Raw genomic sequence first — 13,559 nt, 5'->3', positions numbered from 1 at the left:
ATTTCTATTGCTATGTCTGCAAATCTTATTTTTCCTAACTTGTCATATCCCCATTTTATGCCCATAAATCAGCAACACAGAGTTCTGCATATACCCATTTAAGTCTACAAACTGCCCCATAACTCTAGATGTGTGCAAGGGAGACATGGGGTTTTCAAACTCAGAAAATGTAGCAGAAATTTTAAAATTGTATACATAATATCTCTAGAAAATACAAAATTGTTAGAAGACGCAGCTCCATTGCAGTCTTAATAAAAAACTTAAATAGTTATAAGGCTCTACTCACCTATAGCACACATTTTCAGTGCAAGGATTATGCACTTTGACTATGACAAACACATGTTGAAAGTGGGAACGAATATTTTTTGGAGTAAAAGGAAGTGCTCCTGGTTCTTGGAAGACAATGGTAACTATGTCATTTCCTATATGCCTTTTCCTTAGCAGCTAGACAAGAAACATGCATTGAAAAATTAGTTATAAAAAAAATAATCACAGTCTCTTAATTCTAGAAAAAAAAAACCCAAACGAAAATAAATGAAGCTTAATTTTTCAGAAATAACTTTTAATTAATCATATCCTGGATAGCTACAGATAAAGGATATCGGACTGAACTGCAAAAAGATAGGGAACGGAAATTAGGCTAAGTTCACAAAAATACTAGTGAGTTCTCTTGCATCCCCACACTAGTTCTGCATAGTTTCTGCTCATTTCTCTTTTATTCTATGAGAAAAATATATTTCTCTTACTTTAGTGCATCACTTCAGTAATAAAAAATGTTATATCACTTGACATTTCTCACTATGCAGAGAACTGTACTTCAGTTCCCACTTTACAGTGTAGCATTTGCTTCTATATGAAAAATATAGAATTGCTTTTCTTTCTCAATAAACCTTCCTTTTCCATGTTACATTTTTTTTAAACATTGTCCTTAATATTATGATGTTATTTTTTTTAAAAAATAGATTATGATGAATACTCATCACAAATTTTAACAACTGCATACTTGAGGAACAGAGCTGAGACACAGAATACTCATGGAGAAACAATAGCTATTAGAAACTCATTAATTAAAAACCTATTCTTGTAATTGGTAGCTTTCATCATCAGAATATATTTAAGGAATAATTTAAAAGTACTAAACCATTGTTACAGGCTAAAACAATAAAAAACTACAAAACACGTCCAGCAATAAGGGACCAATTCTTTCTCAAAAAAAAAAACCCCAACAAAATAACACAGTAAAATGATGTTCACTTTCCTCACAGAAGTATATTGTACCTCTCAAATTGTTTTTACACGTTTTTCTTAAATACCTTTGCTTATAAAACATTCACATATATTACCAAACGGAAAAAAGCAGTCTAGCATGTGCTACATTTTAAATATCCACCCAAAGTCTGCCAAAGACATTGCACTGTCAACTAATAACATACAGACACTTAAAGCTTTACCTTAGCTCATGTGTAACTGAAAAGGATATAAGAATAAATTTATTTGAAAACCTTATGACAGCTCAAGTAAAAATTTCTCTATCAAGCTCATTTTACAGAACATAGTCTTTCTAATAAAAGAGCATTTACTTGTATTTTCTCAGCTCCATTTAACGTGAGTATTTCAGCTACCTATAAAAAAAGCAAAGTTGCACATGCTAAAGCCTAAGACCCATAAGTATGTGTCATTATATCTCCTAAAATAACACAAAGGATGGTATTCTAAAGGTAGTAAGAAGGGCCAAAGCCACAATTTTAAAGCACTCAGTATAACTATATTATTTTAATCAAAATCCCAAATGCAGATTAAAGAAATAAGACTTGTGACGAAACTTTAAAACAGATATAAGAACAGAAAATAGTATTTTGTATAAATCATGTGGCTCAATCAAGTTTTCAGGTTATTAAGACTAAAATCGAAATAACTGGCTATTTGAGCAATTGAAGATATACATCCTGTTGAGTACAAATTACAGAAGTACATTACATGGAACTGATCACAGAACTAAGTGTGTCAGGTATGCTTTTATTTGCTGAGCTAGTGAACCATGCAATTAGATCGTAGTAGTGAAGCACAAATTCATGTTTAGAGGTTATTATCTCACAGGTTGGAATTTACACCGCAGTTAAATTTGTAAGAAACCTTCCAATTATGAGGTACAAGGTGATTCATTTCTGCCTTTGTATATAACTAACTGCCCAGTTACTCTTTCTTGCTGTAGTAGTTCATTCCTATGCATATACATTTCCACAGAGCAAAACAACAAAAATGAGAAAGCAACATCCTGTTTAAAGTTATATTTATTCCTCAATTTCACTAATATTTTTTGCTTTTGCAGACCTCTTTAGGGGGTTCTGCTTACCATCATAGGCTGCTTAAGCAAGAATAGCAGTCACTTCAGAGGTAAGTTTTAGAAATGTTTGAAATTTTACTAGCAAAAATAGTCTTTTCAAAATTATGGCAGTTCCCATATCCTATCCCTAAACTATTTTTCAAGAGCTTAAACCACTAAGAGGCACAAAAATAGGAAATAGGAGGTCAGGTCATAATTTTTAAGAACCTTACCAAGCTTGCAGAGATCTTAGTGACATCTTCAATGTTTTAAAATAAAATCAGTGTAACACCGTTATAAATAACACTCATGCATAAGTGGACAGTGAACTTCAACACAATGCAAAGGCAAAGCACAGTTGTGGCTGTGCACAAAGTATCATAATGCAAAGAACTTGGAGAGGGGAGAGAAGTAAATTGGGGTGATCTGTAAGATGGAAAGAAGTGCTCTGGATAGGATAAAGGAATAGGAAAAGAATAAAGTATTGAATGGAAAAGAAGGAGGGAACACATACTTCCCTGGGAAATGTGAGATAAGGATAGCATACTGAAAATGAAAAAGGAATTGAAGGAAACCGGAACTAAGCAAAAAGATTTGTAAGAAACCCTTTTCTAGTTCCCATTCTATAACCTAGATCTTCCTCCCAGCTTTTACCTCCTAGTTTTTTTTCCAGGTTCTCAGTTTCCCCTTCCTCTCCCATTTTGAGGTCTGCTCAGGTTTTGGGTTTTTGGGGGTTGTTGTACTATGAATTTCTTTTTAATCTGCCTTTCTAACATACTCTAAAGAGTCTCATGCCAATGCAGAGCACAATAGGAACTCTCAACAGGGTGCACAGATTACAGAGGATTACTTACAGTAAGGAGACATCAAACACACTTTGACATCATTCTTGTATCAGTCTAAATTGGCATGGTAGAATTTGAAAATGAACCCAATCAAGTACAACAGGCAGCCAAAAGCAAATCAGTGGAGTTTTATGTAAGAATACATGACACACAAAGGGGAGTCCAGTAAGGAAAATATGTTAGAAAAGCAGAATCCATTAGATTAAAATTATTTCTACCAAATAATAGTTACTATATTAATTTTGAGTTTTTAACTACTCAATTCTTAATTTTCAGATATGCATCTCTGAAGAAAAGTACTGTCTTAAAACTTAGCATATTTACAGGTTATGCCCAGCCATAAAAATCTACCCACTTCTGTGGAATTTTAATTGCCTAGCCAAACTGCGAAACAACAAGGAATTCTTGCTGAAATAGCAGTGAAATTTACTCTTAATTCAATTAAATGATGAAATGTTAAGAGTCAAATAAGACAATCTTCAAACTTATTTTAGTACATTTCTAAAATAAGTGGTTTCAAAAGTTTTATCTTCGATTTGTGTTCTTAACCATTACCAAAACCAGAGAAAAACGGCAAAAGATATTTCATCAGATCTGGTTAAACTGAGTTTGGTATAATCACACGTCTTGTTATCCCAACCATTTTAACAGTAGCTTAAATTCAGCAAGGTTATTTCATTATTGCATATCTGTTTTATATTTAAGTTTTCATTAAACCAGGTGAAAACTGATTATTTGAACTGATTTGGATTAAACAGGTCTGACCATGTGTACACAAGCAGACTGTAAATGTGTGAACAGGAAACTTGCAAGGGAATGATTTGGAAAGGGACGTCGCAAAGGTAAAGTTTAAAGGGGAAAGCCTATGATTTGAAGAAAAGGCCAGTAAAGGAAAAGAAACTGGCCACACCAGGGCTGGTAGTCTTTTCTGTCCTACGGAAGGAGCAGCTGACTTGAAAGTTCCCAGCCTATGTTGCAGCCAAAGTGAAAATTACCTTGCTCTTTGGATCTCCTGCGGGCTCTAAAACTAGAGGGATGTCCTGATCAGGGACCAAGCAGGGCGTAGTTATGTCCTGGAAGAAGCAACAAACAATTCTGGTGTGGCCTATTTTTGGCTCACAGGTATTTGGAATCTAAGCAATGCTCAGTGCTTGCTCATTGAAGGTCGTAGTCCTAGATGATGAAGAGTGACTCAATACCTTGCCCAGTCATTACCAAACAAGTGACATAGGGATAGGATGCAATAACCTCATTGCCAGTACACACACAAAATGCTAGCAAAAAATAACTATTGAATGGGCATCTTCATTGCTAACATAACCTAAAAGGGAAATTACCATGGTCCCTAACTTCCCCTTACTTGGGTATGTAGAGTTAGTGAGCCAAACTCTGAAGAGACAAACAACATTCATATTCCACAGCACCTGTAAGTGTGTCTCTGTCTTGAGCACAACTGATGCAACTGCATCTGTGGTCTTCAGCATCTAAAATGTCTCAAGGAAAAAGGCCTAACTGAATTTTATCCTAGCTTGTGAGAAATAACACTGTTGATATATTTCACACTTCAGTATGTATTTTGGAACTAAACAGTAATAGAAGAAAATTAAGCAATGAATATAGATCCCTTTTGCACATTAAGGCTGGCTAAATTCTGGTCATTTGGGTGCACTTGTCACATTTCATTAAGACAGTGTCCATGCTGTGCAAATACTGCTAGATCCCAGCACCTAAAAAAAATAATGTGGTGGGTCTTCAGATAGGCGTACTACTTGAACTTGGAAAACCGCCACATTATTTTGATCCCAAGAAAGCCACGAATAACAACATGGTGCTTCTACGAAATATTTAACCTGTTACAGTGACAATGACGAGAGCTTACTAAAACACTGTGGAAAGGAGTGCTTGTTGCTGGGGAAAACCATGGAGTTAAAATGGAAGATTTTGCACCTAACTATAAAGAAAAGACACATAAGAAAATCATGAGAATGAAAGGAAGGCACAGGAAGAAGTGAAAGGACAGTAATAGGGGGTAGCTAAGCAACATAGCAGTGAAGGTGACAAACAGCAAACAATAATGAAAATTAGTAGATTGTGGCAAGAGGATATCCTGTTCTCACAAATAAGGGAAAGTCATGAAAGACAACAAAAGTAATAAACTCCAAGTAAGGGCATATTTACTGTCAGTGCCTGTGATCAGCTATGAAAATATTAATTTTTTCCTTTTAAGGCAAGCTCATTCAGTGTATTATATCTTCTTAATAATGTACAGCTCTCCTTATTTAGATGTGCTTTCCAGTCAAAGACTGTTATGACTGATAACAGACAGAACAATTCTAGTGTGTTTACTAAATTAATCCTGTATTCTAATAAGATGTAAGTGAAAGTTCAGAGAAGTGGAGCAATCTCAAATCAGTGGTGATGATCTGATACCTTGATTACTAGCTATTGCCACAGCTGAGTGTGTGATAGAGCAGAACATCCTGTCCTCTGAAAGCCACACATTTTAAGATGTGAGTCATCTAAACATTCATATTATTCATATGGCGAAGAGTTTCTGTCTTTTGATTTCTAATTTAGTTTCTTTAAACCACATCTAAATCCTAAGTGTAATGGAGTAAAATTTGCAGTTGTCTTAACTGTTCACTTGAAACAGTTCTTCAAACAGTTCAGAACATTATGCACTGACTATTTAAAGTACATAAATACATCATATACTTTCTTCCATTTCAATTTTCATTTATCCCTTCTCAAGATTCGTAATAATTTTCTTTTGCCTTTTTCTTGCTGCCTTGACACATCTCTTTCTTCCCACAAGACCTATTGATAGGGTAGACATGAAAGATACAACTCACATAGGGTTTAACAATCAGTAACCATCTTTTGTATGCTGTTCAAAAAGAAAGTGAGATAGCATCTTTATTGCATGACAACCCTCCAAAATGACTGAAATCTTTATATCTTGCATGGTAATGACAGAATATTCTAAGACTAACTAAATAAATCCAATACACATTTCTGCACACCTGGAAAAATGCAGAGTAGTAGTGCAGAAAATTACAAACTATCATCAGTCTGACCTATGAGCAATTCTACTGCTTTTTTTTCTTTTAATTGTTAATGTTGATATATTATACCAAATGTGCTTGTACTTTTTAATTCAATTGCAAGAAATATCCGAGACAGGCAAGACAGAGTAACCTTACTGGTGCACCGCACACTTTGGATGCTGTGCTGTTTTTTTAGCCATCCTTAATGCTTTAAAGATGTTCTGAATTATTACATAAGCAAAGGGAATTCTCCAGAAATAAATTAAGTACACTGCAGTTTTCTGTCTTCACAAGCAGACACCTTGAAGAATACAGTTAAGCATTTATTACTAAGCTGACACATTAATAAACATTTCAAGATCTGTAATATAAGGATTAAGTGGAATTGTTTTTAAAATCTTATTACATGCATATTTTAACCATAAGACTATTTTCAAGCTTCGTTCCCTTCAGTGTTTAAAACATACATAAGATGTAATTCCAGTCCAAACTGAAAAGAACTCATTAACCACAGGCAACATTACCTTTTGATAATATCATGAAATGGGGGAGATAGGATAAGTTCCTGAATTACATAGTATAAAAATCCTATGAGATTTCTAATGCCTTATAATATTTCAAGAAAAAAAAAAAAATACAATTGAGTCATAGTTCATATAAAAAAATTCAGTTTAAAATCTGTATTACTTCAAAAAAACCCTCAATATCAAACATTTATAATGTAAAATTACAATGAAAAGTCTAAAAACATACCTGTTGCCTGTTACTGGGCATGTATGGAAGCATTGTTGATACATGAAACATTAACTCATAATCTTTATAGGTGGTATAGAGGGAATGAGTTCCTGTTGAATCAGCTGAAAATTAATTTAATTGCAAAAAGGTCAGTAAAATAGAACATTCATACTACTTTTTAGGACACCACTCTTTGCATGTTATGATTTAAATCAATTAATGCCATTTAAAACTTTTTTCAGTAGAACAAAAACAGTTTGCATCAGCTAACGATCTACTCTTTAGTTTCATATTATGACATAGAAGGGTCCTGCAAGAAATTGCCCAAAGAGTTTGCTGTCTATGAGGCCTAAATGATCTAAATTTGAATATACTGGCATTTCATGAAGAAATGAACAAACACTTAGCTACTTGAGTATAGTTTTATATAAAATATATTTTCATTACTTAAATGAGGACAACTGACTAAACCCATACTTTACCAAAAATAAGCAGAAAATGCTACTTCAAATCTGACATTAAAACACATACTGCAGATCAGACATTTTAAAAACATAAAATATGTACATAATACATTGTAGTACAATGTCAAATAATTTTACTGGGAATTTTCAGATCTTTAAAAAATATTAAAATACATTTCATATACAATATTATTTGATATTTATATTTCTTTTATTTAGGAAGTTTATTAATAGAGTTAGGATCTCAAAATGTTTACAGCAAATCAGGTCAGTTTTACTCTGTAGTCAAAAATTAATCCTCTTTATTCACCTTCTTTAATATGTATGGATTATTTAAGTAAGTACAATTAACTTTAAAGCAGGAGGTTGAGAACACCCTATTGACTCAAGAAATCTATCAATTTTTCTTCTCTTTTTCCGTGTTCACTCATTTTTTTATTTAATTTTATATTATGTATCTACACCAATAAACATTCTCCAGCACTCTCTTCCACACAGTGTTTATGGTTTTGGGGTTTGGTTTTGTTTTGTTTTAAATAGTAACTGTATTCCAAAAAGAAATTGATTGGCCATGTTAGTTGTCCGGTTAAAAGTATATAAACCTACACTTAAGTGTAAAATTCAACAGTAACCATACTGTATCTGCAGCCCTAGATCTAAAATATTTATGTGTGTGTATAACTTTGAAGACATTCATATTACAACTGGCTTCATCAGTTACGTTTGTACAATAATAAAATTAACTTCATTTATTAATATTGATGTAATATAAATTACAGTTACATAAGAAATAGGAAGCATAATTTCCACTGAAGTTTCTTACTTAAATGTTGCTAAAAAAACAAACATTATTGCACACCATTATTTTGAAATCTTTGTTGAAAATATAATTCCATTATACTAGGTATTAAATAAAGTCAAATTATCTTGAACAGATATTGCACAAAACAGTCCCTTTAAATACTTATTACAGAAAGGCAGATTCCTTACCCTTAAATCAATGCTTTCCTAATACAACATCCTACTTAGTTGAATACTTTTGATTCAGCACCTTGACTTTGGAAATGAGCTAGCAAGTTTTTCTTCTGAAATTCAGACCCTCACACGGAGCAAGCTGAAATCTTCTAACTCAACAGATGCTTTACTGAACACCTACTAAGGCTCACTGTGATTAAATTGACTTAGAGGTTGCTACTACAAACATTATTCTGCTGAGAATTTTAGTTGAAAAAAATATATATATCTGGGCTGACATTTTTGCACCTCATTCCTTTCCAAACATTAGTTTTATTTCACAAAGTTTGAGAAAAATTGGCTAAACTTTTTTTTTTCAGTTACGAAATGTTTCTGCTTTTTTGCAGAAAAGCACCTTTTACCAAACAGAACTGAAACAGCACTATTCCTCTGTAGAGATAAAATTTCAACGTTTCCTCAATTTCTTTCACCTTCATTTCTCTCTTTACAGGTATAAGGAAATTCATTGCAAACATAACCCAATTTATCCATAGTATAATCCATTATTAAAGTCTGAACATTACAAATGAGAATATTAATGTTCCAATAATAATTTTTTAATTCCTCATTTCTCATAGATTGGTATGTCTTAAAACATATACTAAACAAATTATATAGTGTTGAATTGGTAAAGTTTCCTCTAATTTTCTTATTTCTTGATCTTAGGATTTAGAATTGCATGCCATTAAAATGCACTAAAGAATGGCAGAAAAGAGTTTCTAGTTAATATATTCCACAAGTACTTCACATTTGCACTGGGTCTGGCTTGGATGGAGCTAGTTTTCTTCATAGCAGCCCATATGGTGCTGTGTTTTCTGTATGTGATGAAAACAGTGTTGATAATACACCAATGTTTTAGCTATTGCTGAATAGGGCACAGCATCAGGGCTTCCTGTTTCTCACACTGTCCCCCCAGGCCAGGGAGTATGCTAGGGGTGGGTGAGAGTTTGGGAGGGGACGCAGCGAGGACAGCTGAATTGAATTGACCAAAGACATATTCCATACCATATAACATTATGCTCTGCAATAAAACTGGAGCAGGGGGACTTTTTCCATGGTAGCTGTTGCTCAAAAGCTTGCTGGGCATCAGTCTGCCGATGGGAGGTGGCAAGTGGCACTTGGTTTTGTGGGGTTTTTTTGTTGGTTTGTTGGTTGTTGTGGTGGTGGGTTGGTTTTTTGGTGTTTTTTTTGGGGGGACACACACGACACAGTGTGGTTTTTTTCCTTTCCATCACTTACTGAACTGCCTTAATCTCAACTCACAAGTTTTTCTTGCTTTTGTCCTTCTGATTTTCTGCCCCACCTTGTTGGGGGGTGAGCAAGCAAGCAAGTGGGTGGGGGCTTACCTGCCAGACAGATCAACCCACCACAACAGTCTACATTCTATATTCCATAAGAAATGGACCAATCAATTACTTATCAAAATATTAAATAAACAGAACAATTTTTTTTAAAATGAACTTTTAAAAGAAAAAAACCCACAGCTAGTCAAACATTTGAGAATAGAAACACTTAATAAATGTGAACCCTACAAAAACTGAGCAAGAAATATTACTGAAACATTATGGCAACCAAAAATGTAGCTCCTAGATATGAATTTATTGCACTATTTTGAACCTGCAGGCAGTCAGATCAATGTATTATCCAATTATAAATATGACATGCAGTAATACTCGTTGTGCCCTCATATTAAAAAAACAAGTATAATACAAAAAAGATTATAATTAAGTCAGTATTTTACATTTAATATAAAGCTGAATACTATATTTTTGTGAACTCTCTTAATTCCATTCTGTTTGTTGCAAACTATGAGAACATATTATGACAGGCCAATATTGTTAATGGCACACAGCATTAGTAAAATACTAAAATTATGTTACTGAATGATACATACACAATGACAATCAGCAATGTACATTCATACTGAAGCACAGCAAATTTAGAAACTGAATTTGCTGGACAGACCAGCATATATCTTCATATGTAAAAATTACTAGGTGACACTCAGTCATGCTCTGAGTGAGGGAAAAAAAAAAAAAGCAAAACCAAAACACCCCTTACTCCTTTGAATTTTTCATCCTTATTTATCAATTCATCCCAGCAGTCTGACATCCACAGCATGTTAATAAATATTTCTACACATTAATTTGAAAAATGAGTTATTATTCTGTACTGAAATAGGATGCAATAGTCTCTATCAAGCCTGAATTATTAAAGCGAAACAAGCACGGATTTAAGCAAAGAGGCAATAATGTTAATAAAAATAAATGTGGTGCTTACGCAGGTTGACAGGGCTACAGAATTGCAGCTTTCCTGCCTTGTAAGTCATAAATTAGAATCTGCCATAGGATTCAGCTCACTTTTTTCACCACTTCCCACCACTACTAGAGATGGAGAATGTGAAAGAATTCTTGAGTTGGAAAGCTGGTCTCCCTTCATTGCAAAAGCATGAGGTTTTATCACCAACTTTGCATATCTCATTTCCCCCTGGAGACTGACCTATGGACAGTTCATCTGCACTGGGTACCAACCACAATGTACACACACTAGACATTTCCAAAAATTTCTAATACGAATCACTAAGTCTCTCTCCTGGTGCTGAACAGCAGATGACAGTCCATCAGTGCACTACCAGTTTGATAACAGAAGAGAAATCCTTTTATGACTGTGACACTGATCAGTGTTCAAATGTATCATTTTCAGAAAAATAAAAATCCAGATGTAGTCCAGTTAAATGAAGACTGATGTTGAAGTAGCAAAAACACGCGAGAGATCCCTAAGAACCAGGCTAGGTCAGGTGGATAAGTGGCAGAAGGAACAGAGAAGCAAATAAGAGGACTTTCGATTCCTAGATCTCTATGACTATCTGAAAGGCAAAAATATCCCTTGCAAGAAAAGATCTTCCCTTAATTTCCTTTAAGCACATCTTTCCAAGTTCCCTTCTTGGCAGCTTCTCTCTAACAGTTCAAGGAACTTTCCCATTTGAGTAGAAGAGTAAGTAGAATACACACACAAGTATTGGGATTTAATAGTTTAAAGAGATGTACTTCACCAACAAAAATATTCCTTTTCTGTTATACACAGGCCATATACAGTATATTAAAAAAAGTATCTGTTTTCAGGATGTAATATGCAAGCTACAGCAAAAATAAGGATACAAATCAAATCATAGAATCATAGAATAGTTTGGGTTGGAAGGGACCATTAAAGGTCATCTAGTCCAACCCCCCGGTAATGAGCAGGGACATCATCTTTAACTAGATCAGGCTGCTCAGAGCCCCATCCAGCCTGACCTTGAATGTTTCCAGGGATGGGGCATCTACCACCTCTCTGGGCAACCTGTTCCAGTGTTTCACCACCCTCATTGTAAAAAATTTCTTCCTTATAGCGAGTCTTTATATCTATGAAAACAGTACATTACAATAAAGTAGATGAATGCCTAGATATCCTTAGACCACAGCTCATAGTGATCACTTGTCAAAATCCTGTTAAAACTACATTAAACTAAGAATGAGTTAAGTTAAATTTAAGGGCAGTGAAAAGCAGTGCTAATAAAGAAGTGTGTCAACATATCATTGACTTTTTTAACAGCGATACTTTAGTTCCTATTTTTTGCTACAAACCCCGACAAATTTGTACAATTAAATTATTATACTATTGCACTTAGGGAAACTGAAAGACCTGACGAAATGGCAGTAATAACACAGTGGTTAAGTAGACAAACGTTTATCAACTGCCAAATGATAACATGCTTACTGTGCATGTGTGAGAAACTAGAAAACTGAGAAAACTTGATTGCTCCTTAAATTTAAACATCAATATGTATGTTGATTAAAAAGAAGCACAAAAGTTTAGTCAAAATAAGGAAAATGGTGCCTTTCATGACTCCATGTTTTGAAATATGTATTTTTTCTTTTGCCTTTTTAAGGATAAGATGTTAAAAGTGTAGCTGGGAAATTCCGAAATATATAAAAAATATCACTCACATAGTATGATTTTAACTAAGTGCAGACAAATGAAATAACTTGCTTTTATTTTCAGTTCTACTAATGCCACAGAAAAAGTAAATAACCTTTCAGACAAGTTGGGATACATACTCTTATCATATGTGTCATCTTCCTCATTTACCATATAATCTTACTAATCAAAACCCAACGTCAAGAGCATGAAAAGACAAAACAGGATTTGCAGAACAACAACTGGTTAGTTATATTTTCTACCATAGGTCAGAAACATAACTTACTTTTATTATCTAGCTGAGCCCTGTATTTACTAAATCCTTTTAGCCGTACTCTCTGGCCCAGCAGATCAAGGAACTCTTCAAAAGCTGGTCCTGCCATCTCATTGTTATACATTTCTTCCTCTGTGCTTTGGCCTGCTTTGCAGTAAAGGATACCAATTTTATGTTGAAAACTCAGCTGAAATTAAAAAAAAAAAAGTGGGAGGGGGGAAGGAAAAATTACAGAAGCAAAGGAAAATCAATACTAGAACAAATATTAACAATTTAAATATTGACACTGTTATAACCCCTGGCAGAAGTTATCTGAAAGTGAAAAAATAAGTGTTCTGATTTGGGAAATTAAGTCACCATAGAAAGAAAAAATAACAAACAAACAAAGACCAAAAAACCCCAACAACAACTGTCTTGAAAGAAAACTGGATTGTCACTATCCAAACACAGATAAAAGCAGTACATTAAGACTTTTGACTTAGTTATCTATAAAAACACACTCTAATGCATGTTATAGTATGAGAACTTTAATGGGCAATTTTGTGTAACTGTCTTCTTTCTCAGATTCAAAACAAGGTGAGCTTATTTTCCCTTATTTCTACCCCTTAAAGTTCAGTGCAGTTCAGTTAAAACAGGCCCTCAGAACAGTAATTTTTGTTATATGTAATCTTTTGTCCTCCCCATAAAATTGTCCATTGTTAAAAATTATTCCCCGTTTTCAAAAGTATACTTCAAGCTAGAAACCAGACTGCAGTTAAATAGTTTTGTTAAACAAACTGGAGTCTCAATTCTAGAACACTAAAAAGAGATAAATTACTTATATAAAAAAAATCAGTATAAAAACTATAAAAAGAGATGATTACTTCTTGAGCAGAGTGTTGTCTTCTTAGCTTTTATGCA

General features: G+C 33.9%; 1 protein-coding gene across 3 annotated transcripts in view; it reads right to left on the bottom strand.

Annotated features, from left to right (window-relative positions):
- SIPA1L2 (signal induced proliferation associated 1 like 2) overlaps positions 1–13,559 on the bottom strand; it is an 87,540-nt gene that overhangs the window by 57,738 nt on the left and 16,243 nt on the right. For all 3 annotated transcript variants that reach the window (XM_059829186.1, XM_059829193.1, XM_059829202.1), the window contains exons 4-6: positions 12,672–12,846; positions 6,969–7,072; positions 287–444 (exon numbers count right to left, since the gene is read on the bottom strand). In XM_059829186.1, coding sequence (XP_059685169.1) covers positions 287–444; positions 6,969–7,072; positions 12,672–12,846 — 437 coding nt within the window. The remainder of the gene's footprint in view (positions 1–286; positions 445–6,968; positions 7,073–12,671; positions 12,847–13,559) is intronic.

This window comes from Gavia stellata, chromosome 2 (assembly GCF_030936135.1).
Source record: "Gavia stellata isolate bGavSte3 chromosome 2, bGavSte3.hap2, whole genome shotgun sequence".
Classification (NCBI taxonomy): Eukaryota; Metazoa; Chordata; class Aves; order Gaviiformes; family Gaviidae; genus Gavia; species Gavia stellata.
Note: the sequence above shows the minus strand (reverse complement) of the source record. Positions and strands in the feature narration are given on the sequence as shown.